General features: G+C 43.9%; 1 protein-coding gene across 1 annotated transcript in view; it reads right to left on the minus strand.

Moving 5' to 3' along the window:
* The window catches only part of CACNA1D (calcium voltage-gated channel subunit alpha1 D), a 290,484-nt gene that overhangs the window by 67,061 nt on the left and 202,413 nt on the right, over positions 1 to 21,010 (minus strand). The window contains exons 10-22 of the mRNA XM_015593660.2: positions 20,107 to 20,194; positions 19,780 to 19,839; positions 18,716 to 18,742; positions 15,211 to 15,371; positions 14,018 to 14,243; positions 13,697 to 13,904; positions 10,972 to 11,092; positions 8,978 to 9,092; positions 8,381 to 8,450; positions 7,462 to 7,528; positions 6,565 to 6,715; positions 4,480 to 4,609; positions 1,146 to 1,205 (exon numbers count right to left, since the gene is read on the minus strand). Of these exons, the coding sequence (XP_015449146.1) occupies positions 1,146 to 1,205; positions 4,480 to 4,609; positions 6,565 to 6,715; positions 7,462 to 7,528; positions 8,381 to 8,450; positions 8,978 to 9,092; positions 10,972 to 11,092; positions 13,697 to 13,904; positions 14,018 to 14,243; positions 15,211 to 15,371; positions 18,716 to 18,742; positions 19,780 to 19,839; positions 20,107 to 20,194 (1,484 nt within the window). The remainder of the gene's footprint in view (positions 1 to 1,145; positions 1,206 to 4,479; positions 4,610 to 6,564; positions 6,716 to 7,461; positions 7,529 to 8,380; positions 8,451 to 8,977; positions 9,093 to 10,971; positions 11,093 to 13,696; positions 13,905 to 14,017; positions 14,244 to 15,210; positions 15,372 to 18,715; positions 18,743 to 19,779; positions 19,840 to 20,106; positions 20,195 to 21,010) is intronic.

Consider the following 21,010-nt stretch of genomic DNA (forward strand, 5'->3'; position numbering starts at 1 on the left):
GTGTTGTACTAATTAATGTTTTCATGACATCATCATCTTTATCATCGTTGAAAGAAAATAAATGCAATGTTAATTGAGGTTTCGTTTTATAGAAGATTTTGTAAAGAGCCCAAGTTCCATAGTAGTCTAACAAAAATTACATTTTTCCCCCTGAGATGCACACACAAAAAACTCAAAATGGTTTAAAGAAAATTGTGTTTCAAAGTCTTTGTTTCCCAGCTTGTCTCCCCTTGAGGAGATGATTGTTCTGACAGTTGTCACAGGCCACCTTGTCCAACACTGTAATAACTCACACCACTTAGCAAGTCTGAGGGTGGGGGGAGGTTGGTTCTTGGATCTCTGCTATTTGTCTCCAGGCCTCTGGGTACATAAGGAATGAACTCACCCCAGGTTGGCCTTCACCTTTACCATGAGTACACAAACCACATGCAGCAATGGTACCTGTTAGCTCATGCATGGGCAGTACATTTAAGGCGCCCTGTCTAAAGGGTGCTCTTTTAGTCTGAGTAAATGTAAGCCCATCCATTAAAACAGATATGAAATATCTTAACACACATAGATCCAAGTTATCTTGCAAATCCTGTTGCAAGAAAATATTTTAGGCCACTGAAACATAATTCAGTCAAAGAAATGAGAAGAGATACATTCCCTTCAAAGGATAAATACTTTTCCTCTGACTTTGATGTCAGGAAAGGTGGAAGAAAGTTCACACATAGTGATATATCTGTTATCAGTTGGCATATTTCAAAAGATAGAAAAAAAGAGCATAACATAATTTCCAATCACAATTATGAAGCCAAAGTAGATCCTATAAGCATCAAAGATTAAAAAGAAACAGCAAAAACAAGTTGAACAGTTTCAGAAAAAAAATCCTTTGGTAAAAAAAAAAGTAAAGCTTGCTCACAGAAGACAAAAAATTAAAAAAGTCAAAAGCACTTCACGCTGCTTTGCTGTGTGTCACACACAGGAGCAGGCCTCTTAAACACACCACTGAGGCACCTGTTACCTTCAAAATGATCTCAAATGCAAAAGTACCAGTGAAGACATAATCTGCATAACCTAATATCTGGAAGGAAACAAAGAATTGCAACTATTACTGCTACAGCTGCTTTAGAGAACATGAAGATTAATGAAAAAGCCATTACCTTTAACAGGATTTCAACAGTAAAGATGGCTGTGAAAGCATAGTCAAAGTAACCCAGTATCTGGAAAGGTACAACAATGAAATAAGAAAAAGGCATCCGGACAAACTCCACAGCCACATGCCCACGGGTAGAACCCCCACATGCAATCAGAGCCCTGTTCTCTGGGGATAAGCCTGCCATGCTGGAGCTAAGTGCAGAGATGCTCATAAATGTCCCACCTGGTCCAATTACAGTTCATCTTTATGACCAACAAAGAGCACTTGGAAATACTTACCTCCCTTAACCACTCATGCTGACTCTCTTCCCAGTCTCATGTCTTCGACAGAAACTCATTTCTAAAAGTGCTTTATTAATAACCCTTTCTCATCAGAGCACCACACTGACAAATTACTTGTGGCAGGCACCAGATAAATTAGAGTCTTACACACATTCTGATTTTTTAACTGCATTTTTGGCTGAATGAAATATGTTGCCATCCAGCTGAACTTCAGATTGGTGGAGAAATGTAAATAATGATGTAAGTGCCATTAAATGGAGCCGGCTTTCACACATCCCCTCTAATTCCAGCCCATTTAATCAGAGAGGTAAACACTTTTGCCCCACTGATGTGTGGAGCTGAGTGAGTCCTCAATGAAGAGTTTCACTTATCATCTTGCTCTGCATCTAATACCACTCACTCCATTTTTTTTTTTTTTTTTTTTAATCTCACCGGACCCATCACAAAGAAGAGACTGACCTGGCTTTTGAATGATCAGTCCAGGCTATTTTGTCCACATTCCTGAAAATAATGTCTACTTTCCAACTGAGTCCTGATCATGCCTCCTGGGGTATCTGCCTCTTCTCAGAACCATGGAGGCAGGAGGATGGGGCAGGTAGGCCAGCAAGAAGTCTGACTACCACTCAACTAAGGCTGCTCACAGGGATGCTCAGCCATAAAGACGGCGGCCGAGACTGCCGGTAGAAGAAGCTGTCTTGGTTGCTTATTGTCATGACAACTGCGCTCTGTGGTTTAAAAGAACTGAAGAGATCATAGCTGGAGAGACAGTGGAGATCTTTCATTTAGCGATGAGGAGATGCTGGGAAGGAGGTAGGGGCGCCTGTTTAGGCCACACAGCCAGCCATGGCATCGCTGAGCAAGGAGGTAGGCATGTGGAATGCTAGTTGAGAAACATGGGCCCTGTTGTTTAAGTGTGGGGTCCACCTCAGGGGTCCATTACTGTCCTATTGCAATAAGGTGAGGATCTCTGCTTTAAAGGCCAGATCTCCTCAGCTCAAGATCCCTCTTCAGAGGGTATGCCTTATTCAAAGTGCTTCCATTTTGGGATTTCTAAATTTTTCTGGAAATTTTCTGTGTATCTATGTTTCTAGCCAGGCAATGCAAGGTATAACCAGTACACCACAAGCCTCTGCACCCACCTCCTTCTTTCCTCCATGGTCACAGCAAGACTGGCACTGCTGAAAGTACCTGAGTGGCCAAGACAGACAATGCTGCCCACGAGCCAACAACTCAACCTGGTGCCGCTGGTCAAAGCTCTTAGAGATGCAAGTTGTTTTTTCCTCACTCAGCCTTTGTCCTCTTTTTCACTAATAACAGCTAAGGTTAAAAACTTCCCACCCCCCTCCCGCCAAATATACTGCATGAGTCCAGGGTATCTAAAGTAGTCAAACCCGTAGACACAAAGGGGGATGGAGGAGGTCGGGGCTAGAGTGGGAGGGGAAACAGGGAGTTGTTCAATGGATATAAAGTTTCAGTCACACAAGATGAAAAAGTTCTGGAGACCTGCTGTGCAACACGGTGCCTCCCATTATGAATACCGTCTTGTACATTTAAAAATTTGTTAGGAGAGTAGATCTCATGTCAAGTGTTCTTACCACAATTACAAAAGCTGTAGTATTTTAAAAGCAATACACATACATATATCTAAAAATCACAATAACATTCCTGGGAAAAGCAGCAGGGAAATAAAATCACGGAGAATTACGATAAAAAATAAGAACATTAAGCCTCAATGTAAATTAATTTTTAATATCTCTGCGTTCTAGACTAGCTCCTGACCTAGTCCATCATGTTTGTACCAATCAGCTTTTTCCCTTTGTCTCATTTTTATGCTGGAACTCAATGACACCCTGGGCTTTGTTCTATCTGAATGTTTAGATAGGAACAGTCTTTGAATCCCCAACAAACACCCTAATCTGTGAGTACAGATTAAGACAGATCAGGACGTTCATCTTTATATCAGCATCAACACGTGCCTTGGGGGAAAGTTCTTTTTATCATCATGTCAGAGTGCGTGTTTTATCAATCTGATAGGTTGGGTTTGCCGGGCTTCAAACCAAGATACTGGAAATGGAAAAACATAGCACAAGGCTCGGTTGTCACAACCGAAATCCTGGGGCACTGATCTGGTGATTTCTCTTAATCCTCAAATCTCTGAAAAGTTCATATACAGAGAAGGGTACCAACCAGGCAAGGCAGTGACACTTGATGGTCTCACACACTTGTGGGCCTCCTTCTCCTGGGAGGGGTTTCTTAGTTATCATCTGATACTAAGTACTACAGTACTAAGGCCAGAGAGGCAATAGGCTACCGGTCTTCTGAAGCGTCTCACTTTTGGATCGTTCTCAGTGCTGAATCAGTTGACCTGCTAAGGTGGAACTGCTGAGGCAAGAACTAATCTAGGTAACATTTCTGTCCAGCATAGATGCAGGAGAAGGGTGCTATCCCTAAGTTATGAAACTGACTAATAATAGAAAACTTAATGCTGTATTTGTTTCTTCATAAAATCACCTCCTGCCCCACCAAAATAATAGTCCTTCCTCTCCACTGAAGCACTCACCTTCGCATCCTATCATCTCCCTAACTTGTATTTCTCTTCAGTAGATTTGTGAATTTACATCAACATAAGATTTAAGTCTTCCCTCCAATGCTAAATAAGGGCTCCTGGGCATGTGACATAAGTGGTTTCGATTTTACTTTCTCTCTTGCTGGATGCTTCGACTAGGCAGAAATCTCAAAATAGGTGTGGCTGTTAATCTGACCAAGGAGGGACCGAAATGTTGGCAGCAAGGAATGAACGGGAAGAGAAGCAAGGTCCCTGAAGACACTATAAGTAACTGCAGTGTATTTAAAGTTTAAAATACATGATTCAATAAGGTTTGTCCCAATAAAACAAAACCCCTCTGGTACTTACAAACCTGAAATGTAAAATGCCTGCAGGTGATAAAGAGGCCTACTCTACCTTTTAGCCTCGCAGGCCTTTGTAGGCCCTGCCTGGATGACAGAAGTGACCAGTGTTGACCCCAGAGGGAGCGCTGTCCTCACTCAGTGACTTACGGTGTTCCGGAAGGAGTGGCTGCGGATGGGGTCCTCAGCGGCGAGGGAGGCACTGCTCAGCATGATGAAGACAAGGATGAGATTGGTGAATACGTGGTGGTTGATGAGCTTGTGGCAGCCCACGCGGATCCTGTGGGGAAAGCCACTACATGGACACAGCCCCAGGCAGGGCCCGAGCAGACAGGCCAGTGCCTTCAGCACACCAGGACCATTCCGTGGTGACAGGTCAGGCAGAGGACAGCTGTCTGCTGTGCCACCCATGTCCCGACCCAGCAAACCAGAAACGACTGACCATTAGCTCTTCAGAAATCGCAGACTGCATACCCTTGAGGTGCCACAGTTCTGTGTGGGTGTTCCACAGACTCCATTTACTGATTCCTTAAATGTGGAGATTATTGCCCTAATGATAGGGAAACTAGGCTGAAGCATGTGAAAGAACTTTCTAAAAGTGACACAGCTAGCAAGGAGCAGAGGCAGATTTCCAACCCAGGTCTGTGATATTTTTCCACTACAACATGAAACCCAGTGCTTTCTTTCCCTGTCTAGAAAGGAGCCTATGGCCAGAGCTCACTGCAGCAGCTCACAAAGAATGAAAGTTATCGCTTTCTTGTAGTGCAGTTGAGTGAGGCTTGGAGAATCTTCTGTTATATGGAGATCCTGTCTTAAGTGCTATTTTTTCTTTAGTTGACCCACAATGAGCAAGCCTAAGAAAGTGAAGTGAGAGTTACATCACCATGCAAGAATCTCACTGCACCATCACAGAGTCCTGCAGTCCTGTGAAGCAAGGCAGGGAAGCGCATGGCCAGCATCCCCTGTCCTGGCCCTCATGGCTCCATGAGCCATCAGAGCCTCTCCCGCTGCCCCTCTCTCCTGACATCTCAGGGGCTAGTTACTACTCTTAATCCTTTCGATATTTGACTTTAGAATTTAAAGAATTTTTTTTGGCCTACAGAATACATGTAGGTTTTCCTTTGAAAAGATTTTTTTCACTTTCAAAACTGAGTCACCTTCCTATAAATGTGCCCCCGAAGGCTGTTAGCACCTGAGTCTGGGGTAGGCCTTCCAGGACTCTGAAGGCAGGAGTGCTCACAGCTTTGTGGGGAAATCAGTCCACTCCTTCAATATATACAGATGCAGTAAGCTATAGGTGTCAGTAATGTCAGCTGAGTAAAAATTTTTTTAAAGAACACCCAAACTCTCAACAGTGATGAGCTGCGAAAACTATCATCAAATCTTCAAGTTTCTAAGGGCTGCAGCATGCCTTGTTTCCCACCTATGTCTCCCTGGGGCCTGTGAATTATTTAGAGTTCTCTGACAGTCAAGAACTACTTCTGCAAGCCTAGAAACCTTTCCAGGAGTCATTTATTCCCTCTGGCATTTCACTCAATCCCAGATGATTTAAAACCTAGAAACCAGCTAGTAAATAAGTGTGTGTTCCTCTTATAGCACCTGTGAGTAATTACCATCCTCCTGGTGAGCACATTATCATTTTAACACGAGATATTCTATTTTAAGGGGGATATTATAGAGCTGAATAGCTCAACCTGTAAAATATCATTGAGCAACATTATTTATTGCCATAAAACTCAATAGAGAAGTGATCGGCCAAGCTAGATCTCAAGATTAAGATGCCGTGAAGTTGGTCAAAAATTTCTCATTCCCCCCAAGCATTGTTATAGAAGACCCACTCATGAAGAAAGAGTCCTTTTGGTGGAAAACACTCCACAGGTGACAACCCATGGAACATCAGAGTCATGGGCTCCAGCTGAGCAGCAGTTATGTCACCACTGCTGACCCCAGTGCAGGGGTGAAGGGGAAAGAGACTCTGGAATAGCACTCTTCCCAGGACCTGGCCATACCCCCGCAGCCCCTTAGCCCAGGAACGTGAAGGCTAAAAAGAGATGAACAGAGGAAAAAGGCAAGGCTGAGGCAGGTGAGGAGTCTGGGGGACTCAGAGGCCTCCATCACTCAGGTACGTAAGGGGCCATGAGTCACCTTCCCTTACCCCATCCCCATGCACCCTCGAGCAACCTGTAGGGTCACAGTGAGATGCAGCAGCAATGTGACTAGAATGTGGGTATTTACGGATTGGTCTTGCTAAGAATGAAGAAAGCGCTCCCTTCGGGGATGGGGACGATTTTCTCCTTCATGTTCAACTCCGAAATCCTGCGAGGACGGGGTCCAGCGGGAACCTCAGGTTCATCCTCCTCCTCCTCTTCCTCCTCCTCTTCACCTACTTTAAAGAAGATACTTTTTTTTATAGACATAAAACAAAGACAGCATTTGGGTTTGAATCATTCTCAATTTCGCGTGAAAGTTTAGCTTAAACTTTAATAACATCTATCAGCTCGCATTGATGAAAGCCCTTTAGAATATGAACTGAGTGTGTGTAGGGAGGTGGAGAGCTGAGAGGCTCACCTGTCTAAAGAGCATGCAGAGTCGTGGGAATGAGGTCCCCAGCAGTTGAAGATCTGAGCACAGGTTAAAGGTGGCAGGCGGCAGTGGGATTCTCATTGCCATCCCCCCAGCACCCGGCTGTTCCCTTAGTAACCTCTTTGCTCAGCTTCAGCCTGAAAAGCTGTGTGGGACTTCAATTCATACATGATCAATCCCCTAGGTTCCTCTAACTCCACAGTGCCTCCTATATCTGCCATTAAAGACACCCGGTCAAATGTGAATGTGTCAGGTGAGTAGTAAGAACTGGTCACTTCCTAGAGATACTTCCCAGCAAAGGTAGGGCTTGTCCTGATCCACCTACACTCTCTCTCTCCACCACCTGGAATTTGAGTTATGCTAGCTGCCTGGGACCAAGAAAAAAAGCAGAGCTAACTGGCCCACAATGGACTGGACCCATGGTCTTGACTACCTCGGCAGCCCAGCAAGTGCCCTAGCTAGGCTAGTCGGCCACAGATGCAGTTGCTGATCACAGAGTGGTAGCAAAGCCATGCCACTCATGAGCTGAGAGCCTGTCTCTGGCCATACCTGGTACATCACAAGGTGGGTAGGGGTCCTTGTCCTCATCCTCTTCTCGGTAGTCATCAATTGTAACCTAGGATGACAGAGAGGCGTCTTGGGAGGAATGGAGCCTCTGACTTAAATGCATATCCTAAGACCACAGTGAAGACATAACCCTGCCATTCAGGGCAGAAAAGTTCTTTTCAAAGTGTGTGCTGCACGTGCTGCATGTGAGTGAGTGTGCAGATGCCTCAGATGATGATTCTGCTGAAGCCCAAAGCACTGAAGGCAGATGAGAAAACTTTGACCCAGCCATGGTTAGCCAGCACCATCCACACCTCTGCCTATCCTAGCATTGTCATACCTACTGTATAATGACTGCATTGTAGAGTCCTGCCTCCCTACTAGACAGTGAGCCCAATGCTGGCGGGGACCTCGTTGGTCTTATTCATTCTTGATCTCCGGTATCGGAACCCCATAAAAAGTATTTACTGACTCAATGAACAAGCAAACAAATGACTGAAAAACCCAGGGCTCTCATATGTGGGATGAAGTTTGACAGCACAACCCTAAAGTTTGATGATACAGACCCCTTACCCTTAGATCCCCTCTGGAGACAGACATCTATTAACAAGCCCAGTGGGTTTTAATCCCCACTGAGAAGACGCTAACACAGGTCAGGTCTGACCACACAAGTTCAGTACAGAAAAACTAAGTGATCAGATAAATATTTAACATACTGGTTCTCTAGTGAAATACAGGCTAGCAATCAGCTAAGCACCTAAATTCACTCAGAAGCCCCTGAAAGTCAGTGTCTGTAATATTGTGCCATACTCATATGCCAAAATGTCATGTAGGACACTTTCATGGTGTAAATAGTACACTTATGGCGATATCAACAGAACCATTTGAAACAAAAAGGGGAGAAGTATTTCAGAATGTATACCTTGTTGTCTCTGTTGGCTATCTGATTGACTTCCGGTTTGTTGTTCTTTTTATTTTCCAGACTTTCTTTCCTACAAAGGAGAGAAAAGAACACAAGAAACCTAGTAACTATATAACTATATTGCTGGGAATAAAAACACTAAGAAAGATTCTGAATCAACAGTGGCCGGATGAGGGACAGAATTTAATTGGAAGCAACCTTAACAGCAAGAGCATGGCACAACCCACACTCAGAGCTTCCTGTTCATTCAGTGCACTGGATTCATTACACTGATCATCTCATTAAAATTCTCATTCAAGAGCTAATCAGCAGTGAATGCATCGTTTACTTTATGATGCCAGAATTAACTGCAGTGATTCTTTAAGCATGAGGACATGTGATTCCCACTCTCAGCTCTGTGGGAATGAGAGCTAAGGGCCTGGGTTCTGCCCCAGATCCTATCCTATTCGGTCCGCCCCACGCGGCCACCCATAATCACCACAAAGCAGCAACATGGGGGCTGCAGCTGCTGCGGAGTCCGTATACCTCCACCAGGCCTTACCTGGTTCCCCAGGCAGCCCCCCACCAGGCAAACACCTCAGATGAAAATGGGGTTACCTAGCAATCTTTTTCCTTTCCTTTTCTTCAGCTTCTTCTTTCTGAGCAGTATTCAAACTTTCAGCATCAGCCAAATTGTCTACAGCGATGGCCAAGAAGACATTCAGTAGGATATCTAATTTAAACATTTTAAGGGTAAAACACCTTTCTAATGCAACTACATGTGGAAAACAAGGGCAACATCACACCCGTATGCATTCAGGACAGCTGGTAACAGGTGACTGTCTCCTAGTGTTATACTCACTTGGTAAAGCCAGAGGACCAGAGCCCTGTTTTTTGTTTGTTTTTAAACTAGAAATCTATAAAAGACATTCTGAAAAGAAGTAAAATGAAGGTTCACTAAAACCCAAGAAAATCTGCAAACATCAACATTTCCTTTCATATGTGTGCATGTGTCTCTACACATCTAGGCATCCATAGCTATGATACACACTGCATAAAACAATCTATGACATAAACACGGTGCTTTTACATACTCTGCATTTCACTTTACGCATTTTGGGTTGTTTCTTTGAAAATACACACCCATAACACAAATATTTAGGGCATGCTTGCCAAAATAGACTCCTTTAAAAGCTACACATTATTCAAATGATGATACCACTGCACAAGAAAGTCAGAGCCTTTCTTGTTTGAAATGGCCTTCGGAGTGTGGAGATACCTCACTCATTCATTCACTCCACAAATACTGACTACAGAGTGCCTGACTTATTGCCAGGTGGTGCTATTCTTTCAAATACTCCCATGTGGCTAAATCTTTGACTACTGTGGTTGAATTTTATTATTCCAAGCAGTAAAAAGTTAGATGATTGAATAAGTTATTAGGTTTTTGGCTTCTGCTATAATTTTGTATGCATGGTTTCCATGAATGATTGAGAAAAAAATTCTAAACAAGGTTCCCAAATCAGAAGAGGCCTGTTTCTTATTTGCAGTAAAGTACGTTTTTGAGAAGAACAGGAATCAGAGGGCAGGAAGTCAAGACGGCTCCTTTCTCTGACACTTCTCTCAGGCTGATGCACAGCCATCTGCATACGTGACTTCAGGAGCTCAGGGACCCAAGACAGGAGAAGCACACCACTATCCCACATGCTCTGTGCAATCTGAAATCCCAGGTGGGTTGCTGAACATGTAAACAAACATAACCTAACAAGGCACTGATGATGAGATAGCTTTCCAGGGAATTTCATGCTTGACTAAGTATCTAAAGAGGACAGAAACGTGAGAAAATTATTTAAGACTTTTGAAATGCCTTTGATATGCTAGACTATTTTTTAAATAGAACTTTGAAGAGGCTGAAATGGTATTCGTTTGTTTGTATAATTGCTCTTCCATCGAACATTTGAGGGCCTCCATATGCCATGTCTTGTACTAGGCAGGGACGACAGAGAGATAAAGCAGATATAACCAAAGGTTACAGGCTCATGAAGTTTCCAATTAAGGTAAAGAGAGATCTGAATTTTCAGAAGTCTAGGATTAGAAAATACCTCTTGGCAGGGAAAAGGAATAAATAAGTTGGAGAAAGTTACACAGCATGATATAACCAGCCAACGAATATTTGATTTTCAAAGATGTACAGATCAGCAAAACAAAATTAGTTTAAGGGAACTTAGGTCAATCTACTGAAGATTGACCCATTGGTTATGAAGGGTCTTAAGAAGACACAAATGTGCCTCTAACCTCCCAAGGATAAAGGCACGGAGAAGTACCTGGCATTGCCCTAAGCAACCCCATAGGACCTATACAGGAGATGTGACACTGAGCTGGGTGACCACTCGTGCAGCCCATGCACTGTCTCAGGCTCCTTTTCTCTAGCCTGCTCTCATTCCACAAAGCCTAACTGAAGCTCCACCTTTACAATGCTGTCCCCAGCGACGATGAAGGGAAGCAGATAATGCAGGTAAGGGCATTTACCTCCCTGACACAGCTGCTAACACCACTACCACAATGATAACAAGACATTGATAACAAAAAGCCTTGGTCAGCTGAAAGGATACAGTTACCACAAATGAAGAGTATGATGAAGTAGATGCAGACGATCATTCCCGAAGATGACGGCCCTCCATACGCCATAATGCCATCATACATCACAGCATTCCAGTCTTCACCTGTCAGAATCTAAGAAGCCCAAACTTGGATCAGTTCGCAAGTGGACTCACAACCCAGTTGTCCTCTCAGAGCTCTTCAGCGGCTTATACATCTGGCTTAAGCTGTCTTTCACAGTCAGTTTACACTGAACTAATCAATCTGTTATCCCACAGTTTTCAAAACATTATTTTTAATTGCACGAATAAATGAGTTAATTCTTCTGGTAAAAAATAAGGTAACATTACACGTAAGACATATATTCTTGGATGATACTCCAGCCCAGTTTTAGTCCGCTTCCCAAAGAGCATGCGATTGGCGTGTCTCTCTCCAGGACCTTTGTGGATTTAAACACACACACACACACACACACACACACACACACACACACACACGCAGCTGGTGTCTTCTCTGATTTATTAGACATAGTATCATACTATATGAATTTTCTGCAATTCGCTTTTTCTCTCCACTCAACAATATACTCTGGAGATTCTTTAAATTGCTGCCTAGTATTCCACATAGGTAAGCAGCTGTGGGAATGGAGAATTATATCTATGAATTTTCAGAAGCATGGAGTTCTAAATATCTTATGTAAATTTGCAAACTACCTCATGGGTCGATATCAATAACTGCCTGAAATTTCAAATATAACCTACTCTACAGATGATACTTGATAATTCAATCCATCATTAGGTAGAATCGGATGAACATGAATAGCAAGTTAAAAATACACTATGAGAGGGGGCTGCAGAGCATGCTCCTTCTTCTATCTGAACCAGATACCTTAAAAATTAAAACTGTCATGGATCACAATCAAACAGAAAAATGGGCAAACGATTTGAAATGATAAGGTAATTCACAGAAAAGGAGCTTATAAATAGCTTTTAGTCACATGAAAAGACATTTGGGTTCACTCCTGATAAGTGAAATAAGAAGTAAAAACTACGACGAGATGCCATTTTCACCTATCAGTCAGGCCAGCAGTCAAAAAGTCTGAAGACCCACTGTGCTGAAAGGAGTGAGGCAATGATGGGCAAGCTCCACACTCCTTCGCTGGAGGCTGAATTAACACAGCCTCAAGGAGAACACCTGGGCAAGAGCATCAAAGCCGAAAATGAACACACACCCTTTGAACCAGCAGCTCCACTTCAGGAAATTTATCCTACAGATTTATTCTCACACGGGTGCCCCATGGTGTATGTTCAAGGTCACCCGCCGAAGCAAGACTAGACGTAACAAAATAATCATCGGCAGGGGGCTGGTTCCATGAATTATGGCACATCCACACCACAGACTTCATAAAACATTGAAAAGGAGAAGGCAACCTTTTATGGACCAGTAAGGAAGGTTCTTAAGGACATTTTAAGTGATAAAAAGCAAAACGAAAAACAGCATGTAGAATGAGCTACCGTCTGTGTAAATTCATCTGTAGGCAGGTAGGTAGGTAATTGATTTTTATCTGAGCAAATACATCTCAAAGAATACACAAGAAGCTATTTAACAGTGGTTACCTCCTAGAAGGGGGACTGGTAGGTGGGAACTTGTTTACTTTATATTCTTTTGTAACATCTGAATTTTGTTTGTATTACAAAAACTACCCCCACCACACAGGTTTCTCTGAAAGAAATCAGAAAAACAAGTGACTAAATGGCCCCCAAATTAAGTATGATTCAAAAAATTAAAACCATAGCCTATAGCAGTGACAGAAATTCCATTTACCTCAAAATGACCAAGTAGGAAAGAATCATAGAGATCATTCCCTCTAGCCTGTTTTTTTCAGAAAAGAAGAGTGACTTTCCAAGGTCACAGAGCTGGGCAATGAAAGAGCCATGATGGGACCTGGATGCCCACTGCCACCCCCACCAGCCTGCCTGCCTGCCTCTCCAGCAGGGCTCCTAAGCTCCCTGACATCGCATGTGAAAAGCGACAAGGGTGGATGGGTCTTTTCAATTTATCTTCCAGGCTCTGTCCAAGGAAGGGCTTCAGCTCACAACAGGAAGATGAAGAAGAGGGTTAGAACACCTCAGCTTAGAACCAGCTGGGGCGGAGACTGCTGCTCTGAGCACAAAGCCGCCTGAACACCTCTCACACTGTCGCTCCCTTCTCAGCCTCATTGCTCACAAAGGCCCGGCAGCACAGACGCCTTCCCTGTCCTCGTTATATCATATGAGGGCAGACAAAAAAGGGGCAGAAGGCTGTCACAACTCTTTTATCACCCTGATTCCTCTGACTATACACGGAAGCATTAGGCCTTTAGAATTCACTTCTTTGCATAAATCCCTTATGGCCAGGATTACAAAACTTGCCTGCGATCAAAAATTAGCAGAGAACCAGAGAGGATTTTAAAGCCTATCTCACAGAAACCCCAGAAATCTTGCAAAATTAAACAGAAGGTTTTGGTTTATTATTATGTAATATATCTAGTGATCTTACAAAACATTAAATCACATCACATAGATACCTGGATTCAGATGCAAAACAAATAACTTCAGTGGCACAAAATTTATCAGAGTCTTATTAGAGCAGAGGTTACTAATGAAAATGGAATCATTTTGTCTTATTGAGCTGTGGACAGACAGGAAGCCAGGTCATACATAACGTGCTTCTCAGGGAGAGGCAGAAGGGAGGGCTCACCTGGAACACCGTTAGAAGTGCTTGAGGGAAATTGTCAAAGGTGCTCCGCTTGGTCTGCGTTTCGTCAAAATTAAACTTGCCTCCAAACAGCTGCATCCCAAGCAGGGAAAAGATGATGATGAAGAGAAAGAGCAGAAGCAACAGCGACGCAATGGACTTCATGGAGTTTAACAAGGATGCCACTAAGTTACTCAGGGACGTCCAGTGCCTACAAGTCAAGACGAGGGCGTGAGGCCAGAAGGCAGTGCAGCCTGACGGTGGTGCAGCCTGTCACCACCTGGTATTGAGAAAACACCCACAGCGAGATACACATGTCCTTACCTAGTCACTTTGAAAATTCGTAAGAGGCGCACACACCGAAATACGGAGATCCCCAGGGGAGACATGATTTCCAGCTCCACCAAGATCGTTTCCGTAATTCCGCCACACACCACGAAGCAATCAAACCGATTAAAGAGAGAGACGAAATATGCCTGGAGACCCAAGCTGTACATTTTTACTAGCATCTCGCAGGTGAACAGAGCCAGGAGGACTTTGTTCGCGATATCTGGAAAGACAAAGGGGCGGGTGTCCTTGGGATCTCATCGTGGAAGTGGCTCAGAGTTCTCGTCTCTCCTCACACCCCTTCCCACCAGTCCCTGTTGGAATGCCCAAGCACCTCTACTCCTCCCTTTGCTATTGCCCCCTTTACAGAAATGTGACACTAACATCAATGGTCTGTTTGTCTGCCAGGTTCTAGTCCTGCTGCTGCTACCACCTAGACATGTGACTAGGGAAGTTCCTGATCTCACTGGGCCTTGGTTTTACTGACTATAAAATGGGGGAGCGGGGGGTGGCTCACCACATAATCCCTGGTAGTTTCTAGCTCTAAAAGCCTATAATTTTCCATTTAGAGCATCATATTATATTTTCTGTTTCCAAAACAGAAAGACCTCTGGTTTTGTTACACCACCACCATATAAAAAGCAGTTGCCTATCAAGGTCATTTCTAACAGCAGAAAATATCTCCCAAAAGGCTGGAGAGTTAGACAGAAACAGAACTGACTTGATGTAAGCCAGGACTTCTCACTGGCTCAAAACTGTCAAACTCAGAAGGGCTGTCTCTAGGGACAAGCTCCCGGATCACACTGCTGAGACATTAAAGGCAGGGGAACAATCACCACTTGCCAAGAACACTGCAGAGGAAAATAAAGCTTCCTTTCAGTGAAGGCAGGGAGAAGGGATCCGAGGTCCCTTCCAGCTGGAAGATTTCCTGATCCTAGGTTGTCACTGGGTTAAGACAATGAGATGTCCTGGCATTAATCAGCTCCAAGGTGCTTCATTCACTGCCCAGTAGACTGTACCTCCACTCCAGGTGCACCCAGTGTTTGGACAGTGCTACCACCTTCTAAGTTAATGCTCACTAGAAATGTTCCTACACTCTGTTACGCATCGAGCAGGTAAGGCTAAACTGCAGTTGGACAGCCTTGGGCATCGCACATTTGGAACAAAAGGAGAATGGCCTCTACTTGTACCTTGAATCTGCGTCAACCAGTCAGGCTGGTTATAGTGCTCAGAGGAAATGGTTAAGGTGTTGAGAAACACCAGGACAATAACCAGCCAGTAAAACGTGACAGACTTCACAGCAGCCCTACATCTTCTGCGATTGAATCGGTTCCAGCGACGCCAGCGTCGGCTGAAAGAGAAGCAGACGTTACTCACTGAATGACAGATACAGCATCTGAGTATCCAATAAATATCATTGAGAAATCATTTGTCTTTCACTGTGGAGGTCCAGACTGGAGTTGGGGGAGGGCGGTAAAAGAAAGACAAGAATAAAGGGCAAAGAAATTAACAGACCTCATATACAAATTATGTTGGTCTTAAAATACAACTTTTTAAAGTATTATATCTTGATGTGATCATGTTTTCAGTTTCCTTCCTATGGCTTTAGATAGCTCCATATATAGCCCTCAAACCAGTTAGAACATCTAGATATTCATAGATTCATGTGCAGATGCAAAACTGAGCTATCAAGCAGATGTAGTTCCTATTCCCACCATATGGTACATGGATCTGTTTGTGCTATTGGTGCAGAGAGCCACTTAGCTTATCATCAAATCTCTTGCAGCATCTCAATCATCATATAGAATTCATCGGGCAACGAAGTGCTCCAAACCCACAGATTTCCTCTTAGGGAAACTTTCAGTCCCTTCTTAAATCTGGAAGATTCCTCTGGAGCCTGGCAGAGTTGTCAAGGCTGAGCAGGACATGAGTCTTCATACTGAGTCATCAGGTGCCCTTTCTAACTAGTGATGCTCAAAATATACCTTTAGGAGAAGAGCCAATATTGAATCGTGTTTTCATACAAATAAAATGAACTGAGCCAAACAGACAAGTAGCATGTCCTTTACTGACTTTCAATTCCTGTTTGTAATTAGAGAAAGTATTCTCTCCCTTAGCCTGTCTCCCTGGGGAAAACATTCCCTGCCACAGGATGGTTTGGTGAAGTGCACCCCAGGGCTGTACTCACTGACCGGAGGGGACAAGGGAAGGCACTTTCTCTAAGGGCCTGAGTCAAAGGATTGTCCGAGCTGCAACCCTGGCTGCCTCAGCTGTGATGCTGTGGTAAAAACACCATAATCCAGGGACTGAGCAAAGAAAGGTTGTGCTAACTCTTCAGCAAGACCTGAAACAAGCAAGGTGCATTTCAGGCAGCAGCTGGAAACATGACCAGCAAAGAAAAATTCTACAGAGGACAGTAAAGACTGTCTCCATTCAGTCTGGATTTCCCTTGTGATGCATAGTTCACTATACACAAGCAAGGTGTACTAGTCTGAATAAGATCCAACCTTGGTGGGTTTATTTATGCTGCAGTGACAAGTCACAGGTGTCTCTCAAATCCAGAAGACCTTATTTGTCACGTCCCTGAGATCCTGCAGCACTCCCCAGCTTGCCCCTCATGGGTGCTGAGAGCTAAGGCCCTGCACCAGGCACTGGACATATGGAGCTAAAGAAGACAAGGTCCCATGGCTCCTGTTCCTGTAAAGCATGCAGGGTCATCAATTATAAATCCACATCAAGTGCTATTCCCAGGGTACTTGGCACAGGAGCAAAGAGAAGGGAGCTGCAATTGCTCTTTGAAAGAGGCAGGAAGCCTTCTCCAAAAAACGGCAATTTGGGCTGGCTCTCCACAGTTGAGTAGGAGTTAGCCGGGGGGCAGAGGAAAGGGTGCTACACGCAGAAGAGGCTACGTGACCAAAGCGACTGAAGTTGGCAGAAACAGTGTGTGGTACATTTGAAAACAGATAGCAGTCCAGTACTACAAAGGAGGGAGTATGGGAGGGGTGTCAAAAGATGAAGCCAGAGGGTGAGCAGGCCACCAAATATGAAGGAATTTATATGTTCTCTAGCAACAGGGAGTCATGGAAGGGCTTTCCATTTGAGATACAATTTACATACAATAGAATTTACTTTTTAGGTATACAGTTTGAAAGCACCACCACAATCAACATATAGAATATTTCTATCACTCAAAGAAGTTTCTTCGCAGCTCTTTGTGGTTATTCTCTTCTTCTCACCCCAGCCCCTGACAACTAACTGATCTGTTTTCTACTCCTATTGTTTTGCTTTATCCAGCATGTTTTATAAGTAGAATTATATAACATATAGCCTTTTGAGACTGGCTTCTTTCACTTAGAAAAAATACTTTAGATTTATTTGTATTGTTGCATCTATCAATAGTTTTTTTCCTTCTTATTGCGGAGCATTATTCTATCATACTACAATTTGTCTACCCATTCACCATTTGATGAACATTTGAGTTATTTACAGTTTGGGGCAATTATGAATAAAACTGCTATGAACACGTATGTAAAAAAAAATTCTGTGCAGACATCTATCTTCATTTCTTATATAAATACCTGAGAAGTGAAATTGCTAGGTCATGTGGTAAATGTATATTTAACTTTATAAGAAACTGCCAACTTCTTTCAAAAATAGCTGTGTCATTTGACATGTAGGAATGTATGAGAATTCCCATTGATTTGCATCTTTGTCAGAACTTGGTATTGCCAGATTTTTCAATTTGATCCATAGGTATAAAAAAGTTTTCTAATACATATGTAGTGTTATCTCATTGTGCTTTTAATTTGCATTTTCCTAATGACTAATCGTCATTTTATGTGCTCATCTCCCATCCATATCTCTTCTTTGGTGACATGCCTGTTGGAATCTATCGATAATTTTTTATTGGGTTGTTTTCTCATTATTGACACCATTCTCTCTATATACTGAATACTAGTCCTTTATCAAATATGTTTTGCAAATATTTTTTCTTCCAGTCTGGAGCTTTTTATTTTCTATTGAAGAGCAGTACTTTTGATTTTGATGAAGTCCATTTTTTTTTTTTTCCTGTTATGGCTAGTGCTCTGGGTATTATACCCAAGAAAATCTTTGCCTAACCAAAGGTCACAGAGATTTTCTGTTTTCTTCTAGAATATTTAAAGTTTTAGGTTTTACATTTAATTCTACTTTCAAGTTAATTTTTCTATATAGTGGTAAAATGTGTTTAATTGAAAAAGAACATTTATATGGAATACACAAATCATAGATATATAGTTCAGAGTTTTTACCAACTGACCACGTAACCTTCATTCAGATCAACAAACAGGATATTACTAGCACCTCAGAAAACCTCTTGAACCTCCTTCTGTGAAAAACTGATAAGGAGAAAAATGACAAGAAGTATCTCTCATAGAGAAATGATTCTGGGAGGGAATATAAAGGGTTGATCAGTGGCAAGAAATTGTTCATTGTTGCATCTTGTTGGTTTGCTTGCTTTGGGGTGAGATCTTTGGCGCCTACTACACTGTTCGCCAAGACAGTGTGTGATGTTTACTGGGCACACTGATCTTCTATGTGAATATTGCAACCCATAGAGTAAAATTCAAGTCTAGAGCAACTTCATGTAAAATTCCTGAGTAAGAAGGTAACGAATCAGCATACATGCTAAAGGGAAAGTAGAAAGAAGATACTGACCTGAGCTTGGATTTTGAGATGGCTTGACTGAAAGACAAAAAAGAATATGATTCCTGTTAGGAAGGCTTGATCATATGCTTCCTCCCTCACTTTAGCTGAGATATCGGAAAAGCCATGCACAGCAACCCGGACTCAGCACCCCGGTTCCCACGGCGGGCCAGCTGGGGTAAGAGTAGAGCAAGAGCGAGGTGCTACCAGTGCCAGGCGGGCCAGGCTTGACACCCTCCAGCACCCAGGCAAGAGAAGACTCTTAGCTAGTTGCCCTGAGCAGCTCTGGCATAGGCAGCGATGCCAGGGTTCCTTCTCCCCCAACCCCGCATTCTCCAAACTGAAGTCAGCAGGGCTTGGCCTGCCTGCAACTCAGCCACTCATCTCAACAGCAGCACATGCTGCTACCATAGAAAAAGGAGCACTGGACTAGGAGTCCTGGCTCTGCTCTTCACTAACCGTGTGAGTCTGGGCAAGCAGCACAACTTTTGAGCCTCAGTGTTCTCATCTGTAAAATGAGAAATAAACCTATCCCCTGCCTACTTCACAACATTGTAGGGAGGGCAAAGCAAGAGAAAGGAGGCAAATACACTTTGTAAACCGTTGAGTATCCTGCCCATAACACATCATTTTTATGCACCTCTGACAAAGAGATGGAATTCTCTTAAAAACAACACCTGTACTTTGCAGAGATAATACCTAAGAGATAGCAGGAAGCAAACAAAACAAAACTGCATGCCCCCCACCCCTGCCACCAAAGCAGGCAGTACTCTGCACATTCCACCCGGCTGGACCCCTTGCTGCTGCAGCCCAAATCCCCCAGAAAAGCCAGTGGGGGGTTAATGTGATGGCGCCCTTCACTGTTAAGGAGAGGGTGGTGCAAGGCTCCAAAGAAAAAGTGCTATGAGCAGAGGAGGGCAGGGTCTCATCATCCAGCAGCTATGCATGAGGTTCAGAGAACCCATGAGTGAAGGGAAACTTAAATATGCAGCACATTCTAGTCAGCCACTCTGCCGCACAAGCTCTTCTTCAAAGCACCGATGCCAGCACCAGACTCAGAGAATTGGGCCTTTTACCCCCACCGCCGACACTCAGAGGGCCCAGCCTTGGCCGCACCTCTTCTTTTCCACCAGCACCTAGTGGACACAGCGGAATGGCGAGTTACCTGGCCCGCCCTGCAGCAGGCTGCACCTCAGTGGGATGGGCTGCTCTGGAGGAAAAGGCACGTGAAGTGCCGGGGACCTGGGACAGGAGGAGGACCAAGGGGTCCAGCGTGAGCCCACCTCTCTTCTTGCCCCCGAGCTATGGTCTCAGGGCTCCACTGAAATCTAGGGGTTCCTCCTCACACGTGCTTCTATCAGACAACGGGAGGAGCCAAGAAGGCAAGCGGACCCTATACTCACCAGAGACTTCCACAGCGGCCTTGGTTCTCGCCTTCACCACTTACGTTCTCCGTGTTCACAGACTCTGTCTCGCTGGTCGGCATGCTGGCTGTGGGGAGAAGAGAAAGCTTTAGGCGGTGCGCTGGAAGCAGTGCACACCCAGGAGTGGGCTGGATGTAGATCTCTGCCACCGGGCAGAACTTCCGGGAACCTGGGAGGAGGGCAATGAAGAGCCCTCAGGGGCTTAACCAGCAAACGGAAGTGCTGAGAAGTCAGGTCCCTTCACTGCAGGAGAACCTCTGCTTCCTTGAACTGCCGAGAAAGCCTACGGAGTTCCCATCAGAAGGAAATTCTGTCTATCCAGAGGTGTCCCAAGAAAAGTAGCCTAGGTACCAAAGCCTGTTTCTGTGCCTGGTACCAGCTTATTCTCCTGGTTTCCATATTTGTACTGAGAAGCCACCAAAACATCTCAATTACAGCTGCATCTTGGCTTGCTCCAAGATGTACTCTAGGTGTATTCTAGAAAATCTGTGAATAGACCAATATTTCATTAAAAAATTTCTTATTTTAAATATACTGAACAAGAGGAGAAATTATGGATAAACAAGTACATGAAGGTCTCAAGCAAAAAATCTTTTTTAAAAATTTAAGAACTCTACTCATTTTTAGCTCATTTATCTGATGTCTAAGTTCTGCTGAGCTCTTACCAAAGACACCAGGACTAGGGCACTGAGGAAGTAGTCTATAAGTAGATTTCCTCTGAACCAGTGACCAAACGGCAAAGGTGACTGGTCCCAGTGCCACCAGAGTCTCTAGGCATGTCTCACTCCTCCATGACAGGATCCTGAGCAGGAGAAGTGGATGAGGTTTCAAAGTGTACCTCCAACTATTGGGAGGCCCAGGGACCCACCCAGAGCCACCATTT

The sequence above is a fragment of the Pteropus alecto genome, unplaced genomic scaffold, assembly GCF_000325575.1.
Source record: "Pteropus alecto unplaced genomic scaffold, ASM32557v1 scaffold75, whole genome shotgun sequence".
Lineage (NCBI taxonomy): Eukaryota > Metazoa > Chordata > Mammalia > Chiroptera > Pteropodidae > Pteropus > Pteropus alecto.